Genomic DNA, 24,089 nt, shown 5'->3' with positions numbered 1-24,089 from the left:
TCTTGGGAGTTAAATAAGCAAAAATATTTTTGAATTGATAACTTTAAACGTAAAGAACGATTCATATAAGTTTAGTACAAGTAAGTTATTCGGAATATAGTCTCTTAAGTGAATTTTTACTAAGACTAATGAATATTACTTTATAAGTAAATTAAATTAGTAAATTTAATTTCTTTTTTTTTATATTATAATAAATTTAACCAGTAAATATCAAAACAACTATATAATTTATTGATTTATTTCAACGAACAATTTACTTTTATTATTTAGCTCTTTATTGTCATTCACATTGAAACTATCTTCGTCTGTGTATCTCTAAGATACTTTAGGCTTTACACTCACCTGACATGTGCGCTGTAGATCGGGAATGCGCAGCAATAGCTCTCCAAATTTGGACGGCGTATCGGGATAATGGGCCAGCGTATATGCCTGCAGTCCTTGAAGCGCCTTCTCCTGGCACTCGCGCACCTTGACCGCCTCATGCAGCTCCGTGGTATCTGTGAGATATTGATAACATTAATTAGATATGTTTTAAATGTGAAGAATAAAGTAATTTCTATACTTACCGGACTGCAGCAGCACGATTACCTTCATGGCAACATATTCATAGCGATCAACGCGTAGACGTCGCAAATGATCCGTCAGATTCAACATGCGCTCAATGCAAGCCTGGAAAACAAGATTTGAATACCAAGAATTAAAGATATATAAATATAAAATCCGATGGATTAAGTTCTAGTTCTAGTTCTAGTTAAAAAGTTATGAAGTACAGAACTATTTATACATTTTATAAGGTTATTGATAAATCAAATAAACAGAGGGTATAAATGATTTTGTGAAAAAATAATTCTTTACAGAAAGTGAATAATATATGAATTTATGGATGCATTTTGAGCAAATTAACTAAACCAAAGCAAAAAACTTTTTTCACAGGTATCATTATTAAATAAACTTAAAACGTATTTTGCCGAGTTATTAATCCAATTCATTATTGACACAGTTTTATCCACATTGTTCTTCGACTCACCTGTAAGCCATTGGTTTTTTGCCTGGGCCAGCGTAATCTTTCTGCCCTGTGACATCTTGATCTCGCCGGGCGTATCAATGGACCGAAAGCAGCAGGAGAAGAGCAGAAGCTCGCACCACGAATTGATTAGCAGGCAGATCTGATCGTCAATCTACACAAAAGAGATGTCAATTAATTAAGATGAACTCAATGATTGATTGATCGATTGATTGATTACGCACCGAGATGTTCTTGAAGAGCGGCAGACTCTTGCACCATTTGACAATCTTGTAGAGCCGATGATCAGCGACATTGCAGAGATGGGCGATCAGATCGGGATTGGCGTTCTCGCCATTGGATGAGAGACCAGCACTGGCCAGCAGTGGATTGGTCATCTGTTGTGCATTGGCAGTGTGATGTCCGCCTGTGCCCGATCCGCCGCCAGAGCTCGACGAAGATCCGCCAGATGCGAACGAAGACAGCGGCTGATTGATGCGTGCCAACTCAGCATCGGTGTATTGCCAGAGATGTTCAACATCCATAATTTCCTGAAAGGTATGATTAGCAATAAGTTATGATTGGTAATATGAAAAAGTGAGTAGGGAAACATTTTAATATATTTTGAATAATAAAGAGTTATTTGATATCTAAGGGCACAAATATCAACTAAATTAAAGATATGTGTATTGTTAGAAATTTGAACCCTAGAATAATACGCAGCATTTAACTATCATAAATGTAAATTGGCCTCAAGTAAGTTAACCTCAACTAAACGACATTAGGAAATACTTATTTTTAGAGATTATAAAATAAAAATCGTTAATAAAAGTTGGCAATACAATATGGAATTAAAGCTTCAAACTTCAACTTATTTATTTGTTATTAAGTTTATTTTAATTAGGTAATTTGGTACGTCCGTTGACCTATTATTGCAAGATATTGAGTCTTCAAAAACAAACAAAAATTGTAAAAAAATAATGTTTGTTAATTGAAAAGAAAGTAAACAAAATGTAAATGTAAAATTGAAATTGTAATTTATCTTAACCCTCGAACCGAATTATTACTATCAATTTATAAATAATTCATAGTTGCAACAAAAAACAAAATTTTTCTGATATTACCAATCTATTAGATATGAATTCATGTGGATCTAACTTAACAAATTACTTTTTGTTGCTTAAAATATAGTTTTGTTCATATGTAAAGCTAACATTCATTAAGGACAATTCAGGCAATCCAACACCTCTCTAGCATTTCAATGATTGTATTATAAAAGAAATTCCTGCCTTAATAATGGATTATGAACTGGCTTCCCATGTTTATTTCGCCCACCTTGTAGGAATCGTTTTGCTATCTTACCTGCAAGAGGGATGGAATGCTTGAGGCTCGCGTCGCATGATGATTCAGCGGCTCCGTTTGCTCCGTCTTGATGGAAGTGCCCAGGCTGGGGCTGGCGGGGAGGGAGTTGGAGCCAACGCTGCTGCCACCGCTGCAGCCACCGCCTCCTGCACCACCGCCAAACCCATTGAGTGGTCCGTGTTGCTGCTGAGCCGTCTGCTGCTGCTGCTGTTGCTGATGCAAACGCTGGTGATGTTGCTGCTGCTGTTGATGTTGCTGCTGTTGCTGGTTGACAACGGCGGCCGCTGCGGCAGCGGCAGCTGCTTGATCTGGACTGAGCAGCGGACTAAGCATCGAGTTGGGCAACGTGTAGGAGCATTGATAGGTGGAGCGACCGCCACGGGTGCGATCCTCGCGTATGGCCTCCAGCTTCATGCCCTTCTGCAGGCACTTCTCGAACCGACAGGCGGGACACTTTTTTCGCGTCGAGATGCTCACCTGGCAGGGACCGCCACGCACACACACGTAGTTCTTGCGATTCTGAACGGTGCGCTTGAAGAAGCCCTTGCATGACTCGCAGGAGAAGATGCCGTAGTGGAAGCCGCTGATCTTATCGCCGCATATCGGACACGGCGAATTGATCAGCTGCTGCCGTGAGATGCCCGCCGGCGAGGCAGGCAACGCAGCCGTGGCGTCCAGTGTGGCATCCATGCTGAGATTTTGCGCTTCCGCTGAGTTGCCTGCGTTCGTTGGCTCCACGTTGAGCGGACGATACAGCACGCTATGATGATGCAGTGCAGCACCTCCGCCTCCGCCTCCTCCATTGGCATAACTGCTGGCAGCGGCGGCGGCGGGCAGCAGCGAGGCGCCTCCGGGTGGCGCATGACGCGCCTGGATGGGTGAATGGGTGGGACTGAACTCGGAGCTGTAGCTGTAGCAGCTGCTGTGTGAGGCGTCGCTGTTGTTGCGACTCAGCGAGGGCGTGTAGGGGGGCGTGGCGCGACGTCAGAGGCGACTGCGATGGGCTGCTGTGCGTGTAGACGGAATGTATGGCAGAGTCTGGACTGGGATTGGCGGGCAGCAGCGGCAAATGGCCGCCGCTGCTGGACTTGCTGCGATCGCAGAGCGACGATGTCGAGGATGATGTCGTTGGCTCGTACTTCAGATTGATGGGATCGCTTTGCGTGGGCGCCAGCTTCAATTTGTTGGGCTGCTGTTGGCCAAAGTTTTGCTTGATGGGCTGCAGATGCTGTTGATGATGTTGCTGCTGTTGATGCTGCAGCAGATGATGTTGCTGGTGATGATGCAGATGATGTTGCTCCTGCTGCAGTTGATGTTGCTGCTGCAACTGCAGCTCGCCAGCTATGTGCTCCAACTCCGTTTTAATGGGCTGCATCATCGCTGCAACTTGGCCGCCACTCGATTCGCTTTTGATGACCGTTTCCGTTTCCATCAGCTCCTCGTCGGCACCCGTCTCCGGTTCACTGAGCTCTCCCTCCCAGGACATGGGTCGCGGACCATTTTTGTCGGCTGCCCGACGTCGCACCTTTTGCAGATTCTCAATGTTCGCCAGCTCCGGCTCGGAGTCGGATTCATCCTCCTTGGTCGACTGCAGGCCGAGCGGAATGCGCAGACTGCCGCCATGATTGTGATTGTTGATGCTGTGATTGATGCTGGCATTGTTGTGATTATTGTAGTTGGCTATAACGGGCACCAGATTGCCATTCGGTGTCGGCAGCTCGTCCAGCTCGCACTTGATGTTCGTCACCGAGACATTGTGGCGGGTGGAAGAGGATGACGTGGAGGACATGTTCACGGGCAGTTGATAACTGCCTCCGCTGGCACCTGGCGACACACTTTGCTCCGTCTTGATGCTTGACATGTTGGGCATCTTGCTTTTGTGTCTGTCTTTGTGATTAATCTCGCTCGCGCTATCGGATTAATCGATTGCAATCACAATGCAATGTCTTCTCAAGTTATTGCAATTTCGTCTAACATTTATTTGTGCAATTTGTAAAAGTTGGAGAGATGTCGTTGATGCAGTTCCATTTTGTGTTGTAAATCTGCAAGTGAATAACAGAAGATACATTTCGATCAGTATTGTTTGTTATTACCACTGATTACTTTTGAAATTTTTAATGTACTTATAGGAAAACTTCACTATAATTTCCTTTATAGTATTTAATAAAGATACAATATTTTTATATTTTTTAAATGTTTAAAAACATTAATTTTGTTTTAAATATTTATGTAATATTATATTAATTCTACAGCTACAATCTTATCCAGTCATTAATAGTTTCCATTTATATTTAAATCTGAATTATATAAATTTTTTTCCTCCCTTCTTTAATCTTCCAAATAACCATATTTTCCTATATAAATATTTTTCTTTAAAAAAGAAAAATAAATGGTTATCATAGACCCTTGTGTTTATTATTTTTATTCTAAAGAAAATAATTTCTTGAAGATGTACCTCCTGCTTTATTCCAACTTAGTGCAAACTTTTAACTTTTTTTTAAAACTTTAAAATGTATTTTACGTTAAACACAGACTTTTCCACATTAAGCATACTAAGTTTATTTAAATTGAAACCTTTAGCTCTTAGTCTCTAAAATAAATCTTGTTGAGTCACAATAGCCTTCAAACCATGAATGAAAATATTTTATTGGTACGCTAAAATCTCTTACTAAGTATATACATATATGTACATATGAAAGTATATTTCATTATAATAGACTCTAATACATTTTTGGAAAGGTTGTATTATTGTGGCTTTATACAAAAAAGTAGCAACTCGATGTCGAATTTGTTCACATGTAAAACTCTTTTAAACTTAATAAATTTATGTTCCTATTATTCTCATTTGTACATAATAAACAAATTAATAAAATCGCAATTCGCGCAGCGTGCGAATTTATAAAGCAAACACTTAACAGTTAAAATGCTACCCCTGGCAACAATAATTTAATAAGATATTAAACAGCTGCCCCTCCCCAAAGTCGCCCCCTACAATATTCACCAAAGCCAACGACCTTGGCCTCAGCACGACAAAGACGAGGCGAGTTATGCTAATTGAGTGCCAACATGTGTCCTACACACACACACAGACACACATGCACACATGCACACACACACACACATACTTTGGCAGCCATTACACTGTCCAGCGAGAGAAACGTCGACGTCGAATACTTCTTGTTATCAGCAAGCGAAGCACACGACGAACAATAGCTTAAAACAACAATACAACAATAGCGCGAGCAACGAAAAATGTCAACGACCCGAGCGCATGAGAAAGAACGAAAGAAGCGCAAAAGCCAATGTGGAATATTATAATAAAATTTAAGGTACATTAACCCAAAACGCGTTATTGGAGAAGGGCGCGTCAAGCGTCACAAAGGGCATTGGCAGTGGCTGATTATAGTTAGTCGTGGGGGAGGGAGAAGGCAAACGAATTACAAAATGCGTTTCACTTTTTGGCAAGCTGCTTGCGAAGTGCAATTGCAATAAATTGTCGCTTCCTCTCTCTCGCACTCTCTCACTCTAATCATCTTCAGTTTAGCCGGTACAACAACCCGGGCGCATCAGTACATAGTAGCAGCACAGCAGCGGCTAAGACGCCAACCGGCAACTAAATTAAAAGAGAGCGCGAGCGCACAAGCAAGAGCGAGAGAGCGTACGCGAACGCAGAATGGGCAAAGGACGACCTTCAAATAATGTTGAAATTTGTACGCAAACGACCTTGCATACAACAACAACGCGAGACAACGAAGCAGCCACGAAGAAGACGCAGCAACGACGTCGTCGGCGACGAAAGCAGCAAAAACGAAGCAGGGCAGCCGTACTGCTCGCACTCGCACACACTCTCAGCACTCACACAAAAGACGCAACACATGCGCGAGCAGTGAGAGCGCAAAGCAAAAGCGACGAAAGAAAGAACAAAAAAAATACGTATAATTCATAGGCAGCAAAAGCAGACGGGGGTGTGTTGTCCGCTCATACACACATACATGTGCACATATGTGTGTATGTGCGTCCGTAAGCAGCACAAAAGAAAATAAACAAAAAGTTTGATATCAAGAGCGAAGCGTCGCATCGCATTTGCTTCGTGAGTTGCGCGACAGCGCGCTGCAGCAGCGAAGGCAATCAAGAATAATTTCCATTGTGTAAAGTTGTGTGGGTGACGAGAGGTCACAGAGAGCGGGCTGACCAAGCAGAGAGAGCTTCTCACAACCAGATAGTGAGAGAGAGAGAGAGAGAGAGAGCGAAGGGAGCATTGCTTGAACTGGTCAACAGCAATAGTCCATATGTTCTTATGTAGTTTTTAGGGAAAAATACTCGTACGCTCGTGTGTAAGTATTTCGTATAGGAATGAATATACTGTGGAGCTGACAAATGCAGCCAAGCAGAGAGATGATGGTTTGTTGTTGTTTATACGTCTCCATGTATGTATGTATGTCCATGCTCTCTGATAGAACTGTACCTTGTTATGGGAAGAGGCCATCGATTAGGCGGAAGTGTTTTGCTTAACGGTTTGTTGATCTTTGCGACTGAATATGAATTCACAACGAGGTGAATTTAATAATGTATTAATCATATTAGGTACATATTGATAGATATGAGATATTCCTATGCTTATGTACAAAGATATCAATGGTAAACATCTGATGGGGGAACAGAAATTTGTAATATTATGAAATACAATAGAATTCTCGTTCTATCTTCTTTATAAACTTTCAATAATAAAGAAAAATGTATGTAAGCGACAAAAAATATTTTTGACCTTTTATTATTTTTAGCGCAGTATTATATTATATTTACCCTTCAATTCAAATTCAACTCACTAAAATTTCTATACTTATGAGCAACATTAATAATGGTCATCAAACCCGTAGAAATTCGAATTCAATTGAAATTTTTCTGTTTCACTTTTAAGTTTTCACACTTTGAGTTTTAATTGTAAATTTTTCTTCAACAAACATTTAAAACAATATTATACAAAATTTTATATTTATATTCAGTTTAAGATCGAGTATTTCTACATCATTTTGAGCACATTCTACCGTAATCTTTAAATCCAAATTCCAGCAATTCAATTACATGTGCATAGAGGTCAAATTTTATGCTCCACACCTCATACAGTTAAACGCCCCCAAGGGGCAGTCTCCGTCTACCTTTCAAACTGCTGCAGTCGAATATTTTCAGTCTATGATCTAATGACGCTTATTAAATACGTGTCATTATCCAACACTGAAAATGCATAGCAATTAGACAGCAACAAAGCTGATAGTAGTTCTCAAACCGATCATAAAACTGCATACCAAGAGTTCTTGTTCACTTTTAATCATTTTTTTTTTTTTTTTTTTACAATTTGACAAGCCCCTGGAATGAAACTGTAAGCCAAAATGGCATACCAAAGTCAGCTTGAATGTGTAGATATGTATTATGGATGGGGGGGGGGAAATGAAGTGGAGCTACTGCTTTTGACCGAGAATCGGGTTGGTCTACGCTCCACGATTGACGTTTGCCCCTGAGCTACAGGCTGCGGGTGCCTTGTCTTGTCTGCCGTTTATCGATTTTTATCATCACAAAATGCTTTTGACTTTGACAGGCCAAGAGAAACAGCGCCAACTTGCAACTGGCAGCGTTCAACTTCCAACTGTGCAACAACAACAACAACTCCTGACACCCAGACAGCAAAAAAAAAGAAAAAAGGGGTTGACCTTCACATTTCAGCGTTCGGAGCTTTGCCCCCTCCGGAAATGTCGTAGCCTAACAAAATGGCGACGTTGTCGTGTCGTTTCCCTTCTTCGTTGCGTTTTTTTTTTGTCGTTCTGTTTGTCGTTCGTTCTTCCTTTCTTTTTGTGGTAAATCCATGTCAATAATATTCATGACATTGACATGCTTTGTGGGCCAAAAAGCCCACAGCTTTTCGCCCTGTTCTTAGGGGGTTGGAGCTGCAAACTTTGTTGGTGGTGGTTGCTCATTCAACTTATTCTCCTTCTTTTTATACCCGCTATCCATAGGGTAGAAGGGTATTATAACTTTGTGCCGGCAGGAATGTAACAGGTAGAAGGAGACATCTCCGACCCTACAAAGTATATATATTCTTGATCAGCGTCAACAGCCGAGACGATCTAGCCATGTCCGTCTGTGTGTCTGTCCGTCTGTGTGTCTGTCCGTCCGTCCGTATGAATACATAGATCTCAGAGACTATAAAAGATAAAGCTATACTTTTTTTTCGACAGCATTTGTTATGTTTGCACGCAGATCAAGTTTGTTTCAAATTTTTGCCACGCCCACTTCCGCCACTGCAAATCAATAAAATAAAAAAAACAAGCGTAGAGCTAGAGCTGCGAATTTTGGTATGTACAATAATATTTATAGTAATTGTGATTCCTGAAAATTTGGTAGCGATCAGATAAAAATTGTAGAAGTTATTAAAGAAATACTTTTGCATGGGCTTAAACGCATACTTACTAGGGGCTTAAGTTGCTTTGTCCGAAAATCTGGTATATTATGCCGTCTATGGTATATTTTGAATGTGGTACTATACCGGTATAACAAAAATACGATTTGGTATATTTTTTTTTTTAGCATATTTGGTATATTTTGAAAAAATACCGCAATATTTTGCTTTTATTTAAAATAGGTAGCGGGTATCTCATAGTCGAGCACACTCGACTGTAACTTTCTTACTTGTTTTTTTCGTTGTTTTCAGGTTTATTGGAGGATTCTTGGGCTTGGGTTCTACACTGGAGCTGTGCCCACTGAATGGGAAGTTGGTTTCAATTATGCGTAACATGAAAGCGTAAAGCGATTTTAGGGGGTTCCTGATTCGAGACCAGGGTGTAGGAGAGGGTGTTCTAATTGGGGAAAGCGACCCTTTTTCGTATTTTTCGTACTGCTCCCCAAAAGTAAATAGCGCAATTGTTTAGGGTTGAAACAATGGGCGAGCAAACGCGTAGAATGCGAGGAAGAGAGTGCTGTTTATGCTGGTATGACACATAATGGGTGGCGAGGGAAGTTGATAATGTTATCATCTAATGGACGTTGAGGGGAATTTGTTCGACAACGTAATAGAAAACAATATATAAACTTGGTTTTAGCTTAGTATACGATCTAAACTATGGTTTTTCATTCTTCTACTGGCTCGATTTCTGAATTCTTTACATTAACTAAGGAACCAAGTCATTAGTTATTTAGCTATTTCACTTGTCACAGACTGATTCTACAAATAAAGAATAGAATTATAGAAAACAGGGTAATCCTTTTTTAAATAACTTTATTCGACAACTAAGATCATTTGAAAATAAGATTTTATGCCTTTATGCTTAAACAGCGTTTAATAGATTATAGAATAAAAATAAACAAAAGATCCTAGCATAAATACTAAAGTAATTTATCCGTTGTTTGCCGTTTTGTTTCTATTCCTACTTGGACAAATAAACAGTTCCCAGGTAAATATCACAAGAACAGCTTTAAAGTTCATAGATACATTTAAAATTCAAACTAAAATCAGTCTAAAAGCACTCTAATAAAAATTATGACACCCTCTATGAGTGTAAAGAAATCAAAAGATGATTTTGTTTTTGCAGCTTGAGCTCTATGTTAATCTCTTTGCCGGACAACCTTTTGAGAGTGGAATTGCAAATGCCTGGCATCAATCTGCGTTGACATGTCAATTAGAAGGAGGCTCAAACATCAAAAGGATTATTATACAATGTGATAGCCAGGCAATAGCAATTGCCGGCTGTCAGGTGGCATCATAATCCATGACAGAGACAGAGGCAGAGGCAGAAGCTTACATAACTTTTGGCCAAAAAGTGCAATTGCGAGTGGCATTGCAATGTGGTTGTCTAGTATTTTAACACATCGCAGACCCCCCCATGGATACACACACACACACACATAGACACACATACGGTTGCATACCTCCAACACCTTTCGCCAATGGCAAACAAAAGGCACAGGCTTAGGCCAAAAGCCCGAACCCGAACGACTCTCGGGTCCGGACCAGACCCAAGAGCCATGCAACAATTGCAAATTGCAATTACATTGCCTGGCAACGGGCCACATTTTTCACTGTGTGTGTGTGTGAGTGTGTGTGTTGGCTTTTGATTAATCATCGGAGCATGCAGCTGTGCTATGCCATGAAGTGTTTCTGTTTTTGTTTCAGTTTTTACGAATCGCAAGCATTGCAGGCTAGCACGTCATTAGCATAATGTGCAACAGAAGTTGTCTATGGAAAATGGCAAACAAATTGCAAAAAAGGCAAAAGACAAACAGCACACTCACACACACATACACACACGAAATATATGTACGTAAGTTAAAGCCAACAGGTTAGACAAGCCAAAGCGAAACATGGCCATATAATATCCCCATACTCAAGACTCAACTCGACTCGCTTTGACTTGAGCCAAGAGTTCAGTTTTGTCCGATTGAATACTGCGTGGTCGTCCATAGAATTTCCTATTGCCATTTGCAAAAGCATTTGCTATAGAAATTCAACTATGTCTGCGTGTGTATGTGTGTGTGTGTGTGTTAGCCAAGCACTTCTATGCGAATCGACGCGACGTCTGCAGAACTTGATTTTCAACAGGTGCGTCGTCGTCTAGTCGACACTATCGACATGGATAGTGCTATGGCCACGATTTGCAATAGCTCAAGAAAAACCGGTACGAATGTAAGAACTGCACTGAGAAAAAATACTAAGTTGATACATTTGAATGTTTTTTTCTTCTTTTTTTTTCTTTAAATTATACGCAACAACTTCGATGATAATAATAAAGATGAAAAAGATTTTTTTATTGGAACAATATAAAAAGAACTTGATGAGCGTGTTTACAAAAAACCATGTATTTATATGATTCGATTGTTTGAAGAAAAAGTATGTAGAAAAATCTTAAAATTGCAATTATGTAAATATTATAACACTCAAATATACAAAAAATGGCCTTTTATATTTTGTAATAGTCTTGCTCTTAGGGTAATGATTTATAAAATTATTATGGAAAAGTTTTAAGCATTTATTTATAATAAAATAGATGGAATATTTTCTATTTATTTTTAAAAATTACCCTTTTTTATGTTTTGCCAAGACTGGAATTCAATATTTTTGCACAATCATAGTTTAAATCCTCATTTTGTTGGTATCACCATCTTTCTGAATTTATTTTGCAGGTAAACTAATTAAGAATAGTTGCAAGTCTGTAAACGATTTACCTAGTTTTATAAAAATTAGCTTATCGTTAAATTGTAAAGTGTTTGCCATAAATTAGAATTTCCAGTTTTTGGTACACTTCGTTTTTCTTTACTCCGTATTAAAATGCTTTCGACTGGAAAACTGTTAATGATCAATAGTTATTTATAACCAGAAATTACGGTAGAATTTCTCGCAGTTTGTGCCTCAGACTTGGACAACTCTTGCCACAAAGTTCATGCGGCAAAACGTTGTCAACGTTGCGAATCGTGGTGCAAATTAAAGCCTCAGCAGAGGCGCGTCACAATTGCTGCGAGGCCTAAGAAAAGTGCGGATAGTTGGGGTCTTTAAGAACCCGCATTTTTTTTTTCGGGGCGTTGCAATGTTGTTGCAGAGTTGCAAAGAGTTCTGCCAGCCGCGTCTGCATAACAATTACAATTTACCGTAAGACAGAAAAACAGGAAATGTTACGCTCTTGCGTCGTTTTGCATTTTTTATGAGTTGATGAAGAGTTGCACTCGACACTTGGCACTCCCTCAAAAAAGTGCCTCAAAACAGTAGAACCTGTGGAATCAGTGAAGATAGCTAGATAGCTTTCTCGACTAAATTGTTAATGGCATTGGCTTTCTTTATCAAGTTTTGCCCCCCTCCCCCCTCCCGGCATTTCCTTCACCCTTCCTTCCCACCTCTTAGAGCAAAACGACGCTATCAATATCAACAAAAGATAACCGAGTCGTGTCGAGAGTCGCAGACTGAAGCTCGCTATCAGTTGTTGAGCACTCCATTCCCCACCGTCCACCACAGTTTCAGAGCTCTACGGCGATTTTATTTATAATTTATTTCAACTTTAACTCGACGCTCACTTCACTCACTCACGTCACTGCGACAGTCGCTGTTGTTGTTGACAAGTCTTCGGCTCAAGGTCGTCCGAATGTTCTTTATAAATAAATAAAACCACATCGTGCGTTCGCGCTTTATATAACAACAAAAACACACAACACAAGACCCGGTTGCCGTTTCTCCCCGTCTCCCCGACTCCTCTTCCATTTTCCCCCCGACAGTCAGTTTAAAGTTTTGTTCTTTTGTTGTCCAAAATAAACTTGTTTCAATTTTAATTAAATTAATTATATCGTTTAAAGAAACGCATACACACACAATAAATGTATAAATTATTGCATTCAATATTTTGATTACTGTGCCTTCGAATTCGAATTCGACTTCGAATTCATTTGATTTCCTTCAAAATTTCCAAAATTCTTTATCAAATATTTACGTTTAATATTTAAATGAGCCAAGATACAGGTTTAGTTTTTATTGTATATGCTGAATTTTAAAGCAAAGCTAATTTGTGGTAAAAAGAGAAAATCGCCAAATTCGTATAAATATTCAAAGATAAAAGATAAAACTTCTAACGGCCGATAAAAACATCAATCAATTGGCGTTTCTCCTCAGCGAAGATTAATATAATTAAACCAAAAGACTAGAAATCTTAATTTAATTACTTTGCTAGATCATTCGATTTTAGACTGAAGACGTTTTATGGAAGTTTTGAACATGGAAATATTTGATTTTATATTTATATTTAGTTTATTCAAACTTCTATTGAATGTCTTAAAGTTGTTTTTGATAATTTTGTAGTTATCACTCAATTATTCTAAAAATAAAAACATTTCTAATTATACATTATTATATGTTCTGCGTAATTTATTATCTTGTCATTCATTCATTATCACTTTTGCAGTGAAATTCTCCCTTTTTATTTCACTATCGATAATTGCTGACTTTCTTTATATCAATATCTCATTATTTCTATGAAAAGTTCGGACTTCTTCAGCTTTTTTATTTAATTTTATGGAACTTGTTTTACTTATTTATAAATTGTGTGCAGTAATTTTAAAATGAAATTTATGCACTTATTAATTATTTTTATTTATCAAGAAAGCTATTTATTATAATTTATCTTTTCGGTTTTCGATTTGATTGGTTGTTTTAAAGCGTATTCTTTTTATGTTTAATAACTACAGCACAGTAATTTTTGAAAGTATTGTATTAACAACAATTTAATTAAATTTAATTGTTTTCCTCTCAGTTAGTTTTGATATTTTAAACATCATCAGATTTGTTTATTTATTTTTAATCATCTCTATGCATTAGTTTTAATATCAATAACCATAGTAATAACTTATTTGTTCTTAATTTTAAATTAGCCAAGCCATTTATTGAATTTCTTTTAATTTGTTTTGTCTTCATAGTGCGATTTGGGAATTCTTTTTAATTATTTGTAATCATTATTTATTTAAATTTCAGATATTTCCAACATTATTCGCAAATATTATGTTTTGTGTTGTAACAACATTCCAAGTTTAATTTCGAAGAGCTCTTGTGAATATCAATTAAAATGTCTATGATATGGAGGCTTGTTGCTTGCATTTGTTGCCGCGAATTTGATGTGTGTGGCTGCTTCAATGACACAACGTTCCAGTTTATCGATTACACAATTTAGTGTGCAACCTGCCAAACAGTTTCACTAACTCGCTGCTTAACAGTTGCAGTTGCAGTTGTAGTCGCAAGTGGTACGAGGTATCAAGAATGCCAGCACGCACTCGCTACGCTGCATTAAAAGTTGCACTTAAGCCAAATGCAGCAACCAGCAACCAACAAACAGCAACAACAACAGCAGCAGCAGCAAAGACATCGACAACAAGAAACTCAGAGCAGAACGCGATACGCCAACAACCTTGTCCCAAAACAACTTGCGAGTAATTCGTTTTTCCTTTTTATAACTTGTGTACATAAATAAATACATGTGCAACTGTGTGCGAATGTGTGTGTGTGTATTTGTGTCTATACCAACTTGACTTGATATTAATTAAACGCACGCAAAAGCTCCAAACAGCCAGCGGCAACTGCAACTGCCTCAACACAGTCCACACAGAGAGCCGAAGCCAAAGTCGAAGTCGAAGCCAAAGCAGCAACTGCAACTGCAAGTTGCAAGTTGCAAGCTGCAAGCTGCAAGCTGCTGCCCACCCAGCGTTGAGGAAACAAGTTTCAAGAGAACAAGAAAAAACCAAAGCTTAGAAAAAAGAAGTCAACGGCTGCAGTGCGTCGATGGTGGGCGGCCTCAACTGGGAAACCGTCCACTTAACAATCGACTTACTGCCTGCCTCCCAGCTAAAAACTGAAATTAATTTCAGACAAAGCACACTAATCAAAACCACAGCCAAATGGCCGAAGATTAGCTTGAAAAGTGGCATGAGAACTACGATCGTTTGGTTGGTTCTTTTCATTTCATTTCAGCAAATATTGTAATTAAAATAATTAAAGCCACTGAAAGTATAAGGCTTTGATTATGCTTTGGATACACAGCGTCTATATAATTATTTAGTCACTTCTATGAATTTTTACAAATTTCAGATAAATATTATTTTCTTTTAGTCTTCCACACACATTTTTTTTATAAATAGTTTCATGAGTAACACTTTTAAAGTAATTTAGTTATTCAAATCATCATCATCATATTTTTACTATTTTTTAGATGTTTTGTAATTTTTATTCAAAATTACTTTTAATACTTTTGCAACTTCTGCATTCACATAATATTAAAAAGAAAATTGTTGACATCTTATCAATAAAGTAATTTTGAAAGACTTTCTAATTTTTATTTGCTATAACCTTAAATATATTTTTGTAAATTTCTAGCACATAAATGTAAGATTCAAAATAGTAGTTAAGTAGTTTAGCTATTTGAATAGTGTTTGAGTAAATAAGATTTTAATTCTCTTTCTATATATTTTATAATTTATATTCACTATAGATAAGTCTTAAGTAGTTTTCAAACTTTTAAAAATTGATTCTATTTTTCGTCAAAGTGTTATCAAGATTATGGTAAACACATAATTTATATATCGTATATAAATCTGCGACTTTATTTTTACATGCCATATAACTTTTTGCACCCACTGTGTGCTGTCGTTGCCTTGCATGCGTCGTTGGGCACTTGCAGTCACTGTTGTTTGGCAGTCTATCGCTTAATGACTTTGTTTAAGCTGCCTCCTTTATGCGTGGTGAGTGCAACAACGCGCTCGTCCATTTGTTCAGCCGTCAGTCAGTCAATCAGTTGGCCAAGTTAGTGCAGCTCGTCATGGGAAAGCCAAAGCCAGTGAATGTGTTAACCCTTTTGCTATTTGGCTCGTTTTTGCGGTTTAAGCCCTCATTTTTATGACAATGCGAGTACTTAAAATGCTTTTATTTTTATTTTATTATCATTTTTATTACATGAATTGGCTTCGTAATTGTTGTTCGCGCCACAAAAGATATCTTGCAACAATGGCGGAAATCGAGTTTTTTTTGTTATATTTATTTTTGTTAAATGCTATTAAGCGTGAACAAGAAATATTGCTATGGCCGAAAAAGAGTAGAAAGCTTAAAGAATTTCTGCTCCTTGTTTTTTATTGCAGTAATAGGTTGTTTTGACTTAATACTTGCAATTTAAATTAAATTGAGATGGCATATAAAAAAAAGCAATTGGGGACCAAAAAAAAATTATTCCTTAATTTAAAGAAGTAATTCTTTTTATTTCTATGTAATTGCTAGTACCAAATTAGAAAATTTCCTTAGATTTTTATTAATTTTTATCCTAATACTTCTGCCACTAGTCACAAAAAGTTCTTATTTTTATTTAAACCGAATTTTACAAATAAAATATTTTATTACTCTATTATAATCATCGTTATTACTATTATTTATTATTTTGAGATAATTTTTTTAAATGTGTTATAGATTGAAAATTAGTAAGAATAAAGATATGATAGCAAAACACTTTCTTGATTCATCGTGTGTACAACAAGAACAGAAATGCGTGCATTTACATTTACACGCACACATGCATACATGAGCATTTACATTTACCGTGCAGACAAAGACACATGTAGTGAGCTGCCCATCCAATGTCATTGCTCCATTTGCCTTGGCCCTGTGCCCAACGAACTCATACACACTTACAGTCCACTTTCAGTCTGTCTGTCTATCTGTCCCACTCTGTCCGTCTGCTGTGCTCGCTGGTGTACGTCCTTTGTTCCGTTTTAGTTTATCCATCGTAAAAGGGCACAACTGCAGTCAGCAGTGTCACCAGCTGCACGCGCGCACCTCCAAATCGGGCCCCCTGTTCCTCTCTCACCATTCAAGTTTCATCTTTGTCTTTCGCCCCATCAGCTCTCTGGTGCTCCCTTTCGCACTCTCTGCAGCTACAACTCTAACTCTCTCGTTGTCTGCATGAGTTTTCGTGTCTTTGCGAGTGCATTTCCACAGAGTGCTCAACTTTCAGCTGCTTCGTTCTTTAGTTTTTTTTTTTCAGCTTCTTCTTCATTTGGTTTTTTCTCTTTTGTTGTTGTTGTTGTTGCTGTTGTTGTCGGTTGCTTTGCTACGCCATTTTTCGGGGCAAGGTCATCAACGAGACAAAGTCAATGGCCGCCAATGACCTCTTCCTCTTCTTCTGGCCAGTCTTCTGTTGCTTTTGCTGGTGCCTCTTCTTCTGCTTTGCTTGTTCTTGGTGCCTGCCTGCTTCTGCCAGCCGCCTCATTTACAACTTGTTCTTGGCATTGCTGCGACGTCGACTGCGACTACGACTGCGACTGCGACTGAGGCGGCCGTTGAAGGGGCATTCATGATGACGTGTTACTTTTATTCTTGTTGTTCTGTGTGCTCTCCTCCTCGCATTTCTTTTTTTCATAGTTTTGCTTGTGTTTCCTCTTCTTCGCAGTCGCTGTCGCTGTCGCTGTCGCTTTGTTTGTGTTTTTATGTCTTGGCAACAAGTCGTTGCTGTTTGCTGTCTCAGTTAACGTCGCTGTCGCTGTCGCTATCGACGTCGCTGCTTTGGCTTCGACTTCGACTTGTGCTGACAATGTTTGAACGTATTTGGCCTTTCTTTTGTCTGGCCGTATTTCTGTTTTATGTTTAGCTTTTTGTGGTGTCTTCTTCTGTTTCTGTTTCGCTTTTCAGTTCGTTGTTAGTTACTTTGTCTGCCATTGTCTGTCTTCTTGCAAATGTGTCCAATGATCTTTTTATTTTTTATACTTATTTTATTGCCATTTGTTTTGTTGCTGCAAGTTCTTTCAGCCTCCTTGCGGGCGAAAAGTGCCTCGAGTTCCACTGTCGATGACGATGGTGTCTCTATAAATTGTTGTCTGTCAGTGTTGTTGTCATTGTTGCCGCCAGTGGCACTTTGCAGCCTTTGACAACTCTCTCAACTTTACAGGTTCATTTATGGATATTCATTTTTAGGATGATCACAATCGATTATTCAACCAGATACATAATAATATTTGTTTGGTAAAAGTACCAACATTTTAACAGATTTTTTGAAAAGAATAAGGAATAAATGAAAAATACATTTCAGGAGTTTATTTTTTTTAAAAGAATTAAGAATAAATGATAATTTTTTTTTTTTCTATACAGAGATAAAAAAATTAAGGTTACCGTAATTATTATTCGGAATAATAAATATCAACTTGAAACAAAGAATAATTTATTATGTATTAATAAATTAATTCACTCTATTCTATTCTATGTACGATATTTTTTGTTGAGTTGATCTATTAAAGTAAATTTCTATTTATAAAATAAAAATGTGTTTAGAAAACTATTAAAAGAACTTATATTAAATGTTTTATATTGGAATTAATTCGAAGTTATTTTCTTGGATAAACAATAGTAATAAAAAGTGAAATAAATATATTGACTATTGAATTTCAGTCTATAAAAATACGATAGTTAGTCGTTAAAACTAAACTTTTTTTAATTGCACTGACTTTTAAACAATGAAGATATCTTATTTCATCATTACCATTTTCATCATTACCATTTTTGTTGTTCCCCAATAAAATCGTATACAACTAAATATCGCTCTTCTTCATTCAGTTTTTAGCAGTTTCTCAGCTCCCATTAACTTTAACAGAGCTCATTAAAGTGCTTAATAAACGTTCTCGTCTCGTAGTTTGTAGAAATCAGATACCTGGCATATATATTTGTATATATACGAAAACATCAAAACAACCCGCTTTAAAAGCGCTTTAAGTTCGACTTGTCCCATTCGTTGGGATTTGCCTCCTTTAAAGCCGGTGAATAAGACATAAATCCTTGAAATTATGTTCGAAGCGCTGCTTAAGTTGCGTCTTCGTCGTGTGTTGCCACACTTTTGTACAAATATTTTCGTTGCCCCTTTTATGACCACGTTTCGTTCTGCAGCCCCGTTTCCATACCCCGCAAACTTGATTTGTTTTGATTAAAGCAGCCCCAAAATGCGTTTTGTTGTGTTTTTTTTTTTTTGTTCACCTTCTTCTCTTTATTTTTGTGTCTTTTGTCGCTTCCAATATGATGTAGTGCCCCCGTTTTGAAGGACATTCGTTTAATTTAGGACCTGAGAAAACATATATTTCCAGGCGTTGCTTATTATGACTGCGCATCTTTGTTGTTGTTTTTTTATTCCTTTCTCAAGAGCAGCTGAAAGTGGTCGATCTTCAACTAGAATCGATTTCATTATTCGCACACTTGCCAAGGGTTCTCAATAAATAAAACTTTACAGACTCAAATAAATATCTTTGAAGGTCGGTGATGAAATATCATTAAATATAATGAGTTGAGATTAAGAATAGTAAATAAATTGTAAACGTAAATACAAATTACAATTAAACTCTTCGATAAATCACTGATTATATAAGTTTAAAAGATTTAGCATTTAATTAAATTTATATATACTTTGATATTGTTGGAAGGGATTCAAAATATTATAACTCCACTTTTCACATCAATCACAGATTATACAAAACTGCTTACAATATATAAAATTTAAATAAATTATCGAATTTCTTGATTATTAAAAATACTACTATTCAAAACCTTGATATACGCTTAGTAAGTAGTTTTAGTGAATATTAATAACATAATTAAAGGACAGCCTTAAATATGATCAACAATCTTGTTTGCCACAGAAAGCGATATTAGCAAAATTCATAATTTTCCGATAATTCGGTACATCGACTCATTTCAAAGCTCTCCTCCCCCATTTTTTATGATTTCTAACATTCAATACGAATCACACGCAATATTCATTCGAAAACTTTAATGCGTTTCCTCAGAGCATTCACATTGTTTAGCTGATAATCAGCAGAATACATTTATTATAAGCTTATTATGAGTCACAATCAGACAACAGAGAAAACTAGAAAACAATCTGAAATTTAATGGCACGTGTGGACTGTATTCTACTTTTTTTCGTTTGTTTTTTTGACTGATGATTATACAAAGCAAATTATGAATAAAACATAAAAGAGCTTTGTACTCGTTTCTCTTTGAACTTCGGAGCAACCTTCGTTGACCTTGAATGGCCCTACCCACATCTGCAACAAACCGAGATCAGCTTCATCATATTCTGCCCTCTATAGATAAGAACATAATGAGTGCCAGAGACGGGCAATTGACCTACTTCAACTCTGGTTAAATCCATCCATATGGAAGGCAATTTGTCAATTCAAATCAAGCGACAGGTTGACAATGCCGGTCTCTATCTATTATATACTATATACGAGTATTTTAGCATGCATATCTGACCAGGCCACTCCAATGTTGTCTCTATCTATATATTATATTATATGTATATATATAGTGGAAGATACTATAGAATATCGCTTTCGAAAAGGAGAAGAAACGAACGAACAAAATAATAATAATAATAATAATAATGAACATAAAATAAATTAGCACATTTCAAACAGGAAATACACATACATGAAATAATCAAGCACAGAAGAACGTTCTATCAGTGTGTTTATCTGTGTGTGTGTCTGTGTGCCTGTGAGTGTGCGGTTCTATAGAAAGCCAAGCAACGACCTTGAGGCGATATTTGAAGTATACACACGTAATTATACATATAGACAGACGGGGCACTGTATGCTCAGACAAATACGGTAGAGCCTCGATATAGTCAGCTCAAAGTGCAATCATGGTATAATTTATGACCACTTCTCACATGCAATCGATAATAATATCGATAGTATTCATTTGATTTATAGTCGGTAATTGCAATGACATTCTTTAGATACCACAATTGTTTTATGCATAAATCGTTTTAACTTCCTGATGATCAACTGTAGATGCATAACTTATACAGATTGAGTTGATGAAAAATTTCGCCACGTTTTGGCCAAATGAGTTTAACAAATGAATCATGACAGGAGCATTCTGTATAGTTTTCTATATAATACTATATAATATATATTATAATGTATAGGTATAATTCTGGTCGATTTATCTTTATGTACGTACGGACTGTAGCGAAACGGTCGCGTGATGGGGACCGATGGGCGATATAGAGCCAACATTGGTACCCGCTAATTGGCTGTGAAAAAGGCTGCCAGCGAATATGCCACAAAACAAAATTAATCGGCCAAATATTTGGCAGATAAGTCAACAGCAGCAACAGCAACAGCAGCAGCATTTGATAAACACCTGTTGTGTGGGCTTAGCTTATATAAGATAAATAGCAAGTGACTCTTCACAATTGGACAAAAACCAATACGCTAGACAAGCAAATGAACATTGTAAATATTGTAAGAGATGCTTTGTGAACCATAGATTCATTTAGCGATACCTCAAAGGTGTTTTTGCATAAATATACACTGAGCGAAAAGTTTTGTAAACTGTCATATCCAATAGTTATAGAAGAAGCGAAATAAGAATATTTCCATTACAACTTTGTCTTATTTCTGTTTGAAACTTGTGATGCTTTTATATATAATTAAAATGTTAAGTGCTGATAAAGCTAGAGCGTTAATGAAGTTGGATAATAAAATATCATTAATTTATATATTTATGTATATCTTCTATATCTAATAGTTATAGAAGAACAAAGCTGATCTTAAGAGCTAAATAAGAATATTTCTATTAACACTATTTTATATTTCATTTCTTTTTTGAAATTTGAACGATGCTCTTATATATTTAATGAAAAATGTTATTTTCCGCAGTATTATTGAAATTGGATAATAAGAATATTCCTATTAAAATCATTAATTTAGATGTTTTTTAGTTCATTAAAAGATACTGAAAATAAAAGATTTTTTATAAACTTTTCTGTAATTTGATTTTTATTTAGCGCTATCTATCTATCATTAGTTGAAGTGCAAACGAAACTTATCTTAAGTACATAAAGAAAAGTTAAAATAAAATGCACGTTTTTATATTTTTGTATTATTTATAGTAAAAGTTTGTAGAAACAACATTACTAAAAACAACAAAAAAATGTAAATTAGATGAAACAGTTTTTCTACACAAAAGCTGTTAATTAAATGTAGATCAAACTGCTGTTGATTAACATATAACGGTTGCTGCTGTCACAGCTAACTGTGCTACAGATATCGACAACGAAAAATGTCAGTCTGTTATTTCAAATTATTTATGTTTATTGCTTTAGATTGCAGCTACTGCAAACTGCAATTCAGTGAAGTGCACGAGCCATAAATCAGTGAGTGGAAAGTGTTTGCTTTGTTAAGTTAAAGTACGAAATACATTTCTGCTGGTCATGGGTCTATTGCAACGGCTACGGCTCTCTTCTACATTAGGCTTGGGCTTGGGCTTCGACTTCGGCTTGGGCTTCAGCTTGAGCGATAGTTAAAGCTAAGCGCCAAACATGATGGAGCCATGCGTCATGTGAAGCGTCACTCAAACTGAGAGCCCAAAAGAAACCTGAAAGGAAACCAGGAAGAAACACGTTTCTTCTTGCCAGCTCGCTCACTACAAGTGTGTGTGTGTGTGTGTGTGTGTTGCTGGGGCGGGAGTGGAACCAATCAAGCAAAGCAGCAAGCAAAAGAGGACCACAGCAAAAGCACCAAAAAGCAAAATCCAAATCACAAAAGCCAAACAAACTCTGTAGACCCAACTCTCTCAACTCGTTGGCCTGGCGGCAATTTTCAAGTGATTAGTCATCAGACGAAGCAACAGACTAGAGCGAACCCACAGAGAGCGAGAGAGAGAGACTCAGATTGAGAGAGTGAGAGAGAGAGTCAGAGAGAGGGAGAGGGAGTGTCACTGTCTGCGAAGCGTTCGAGAGTTTCCCTAAACTTCAGGCAGAAATTTACAACTTTTAACTCGTAACTCCAAAAACTTTTGTTGGGGCATTAGAATAGTTTCTAATAAAAAAAGCTTTTATTGACTCGTTTTTTTTCTCCTTCTTTTTTTGTTGTATTTTAGCGAGCAACGACTTTCAACTAGTTTCTGTAAGTTCTTGTTGTTGTTGTTGCTGTTGTTGTCTTTTGTCTGCAGCAACATGAGCAGCAACAGCAACAGCAGCACCGTGGGCCAATCAATTTTTATCGTTTTGCCTTAATTTGATGAGATTTTTATCGATTTCTTGTTGTTCTACCGCCGCAACGATGCTTTTGCGCTTGCCATCTTTTTTTCCCTTTCCTTTCCTTTACTTTATATTTATATATATTTTCTTGCATAAATTAAATGGCTAATGGCCATAAATTTAGTTCTTGTTGTTGCTGTGGCTCCTTCTTTAAATTTGCTGCGATTTATTAGCTGACCTTCAGCGCTCAAAATAAATGAACTTACAACAAAACCCACAGATCAAAATGAACAAAGAATGAGATTCATTTTTGTTCTGCGAACAAAACAATAAAATGTTCATAGCTTACTAAATATTGTTAGCTGTGATCTTTAACAAAAGATCAAACGATAAATTGTTAGTTGCGAAATTCCATATTCGATTAATTGTTCAAAGTTCTCCAAATGTTGTAAATATTGGTAAACAAATTATATATAAAATTTGATTTGCTATGAACTGAATTCAAAGGTCAAATATGATATTTTATAACAGTTTCTAAGCTCTTTATTTGCTTGAATAATAAACCCAAGAATTGCTATAAAAATAATACACAATTGGGCAGAATTCTTCTGTGATATAAAATGTAAATTTAATTTTTTGAATGTTATTATAAAATCTAAAATAATGTTAAGTCTAACCTGACACATTTTTTACACATGTATGTAAGTTATTATGAAGAAAATGTAACTTGACCAGAAATATTTTTATATGTAAATTGCAGATTAAATTAAGTTCATATTTGTCTAAAACATCCAAGTAATTTATAATACTATTTACGATGAAAATGAGGAAAACTATTACCATTATATGCAAGTATAAGAATTTAATCCTAAACCAAGTAAATTGTTCCACAATTGACTGCTATCATAAGAGGAGACGATTCAGGAAATTTACTCTAGTTTATGAATAATTTTGTTTTATACTTCCTCGATCGAGGCAGCTTACAGCAGATAAGTTCAGCTGCAGTTGCAGTTGCAGTTGTGAAGTTGCTCGCAATTGTTACACAACACGGCAGCAGCAACTGAAGCAACAGCAACAACATTTTCTTAGGCTGCTAGTATTGCATTTGGCCAACTGCAACAGCAACTGGCAGTTGTTAACGCTGCCATCCAACGGGCAACTGCAGAACTGAACGGCAGCAGCAGTTGTTGTAGCAC

The 24,089-nt window shown here is 36.9% G+C and overlaps 1 protein-coding gene across 1 annotated transcript in view; it reads right to left on the bottom strand.

The window, feature by feature from the left end:
• The window catches only part of LOC133835173 (nuclear hormone receptor FTZ-F1 beta), a 30,911-nt gene that overhangs the window by 1,397 nt on the left and 5,425 nt on the right, over nucleotides 1–24,089 (bottom strand). The window contains 7 exon segments of the mRNA XM_062265080.1: nucleotides 343–497; nucleotides 567–669; nucleotides 1,028–1,045; nucleotides 1,047–1,178; nucleotides 1,249–1,554; nucleotides 2,366–3,341; nucleotides 3,343–4,407. Coding sequence (XP_062121064.1) covers nucleotides 343–497; nucleotides 567–669; nucleotides 1,028–1,045; nucleotides 1,047–1,178; nucleotides 1,249–1,554; nucleotides 2,366–3,341; nucleotides 3,343–4,235 — 2,583 coding nt within the window. The 5' untranslated portion in view covers nucleotides 4,236–4,407.

Source organism: Drosophila sulfurigaster, chromosome 2L (genome assembly GCF_023558435.1).
Source record: "Drosophila sulfurigaster albostrigata strain 15112-1811.04 chromosome 2L, ASM2355843v2, whole genome shotgun sequence".
In the NCBI taxonomy this organism is placed as follows: Eukaryota; Metazoa; Arthropoda; class Insecta; order Diptera; family Drosophilidae; genus Drosophila; species Drosophila sulfurigaster.
The sequence above is the reverse complement of the archived record's forward strand: the minus strand, read 5'-3'. Positions and strand labels throughout refer to the sequence as shown.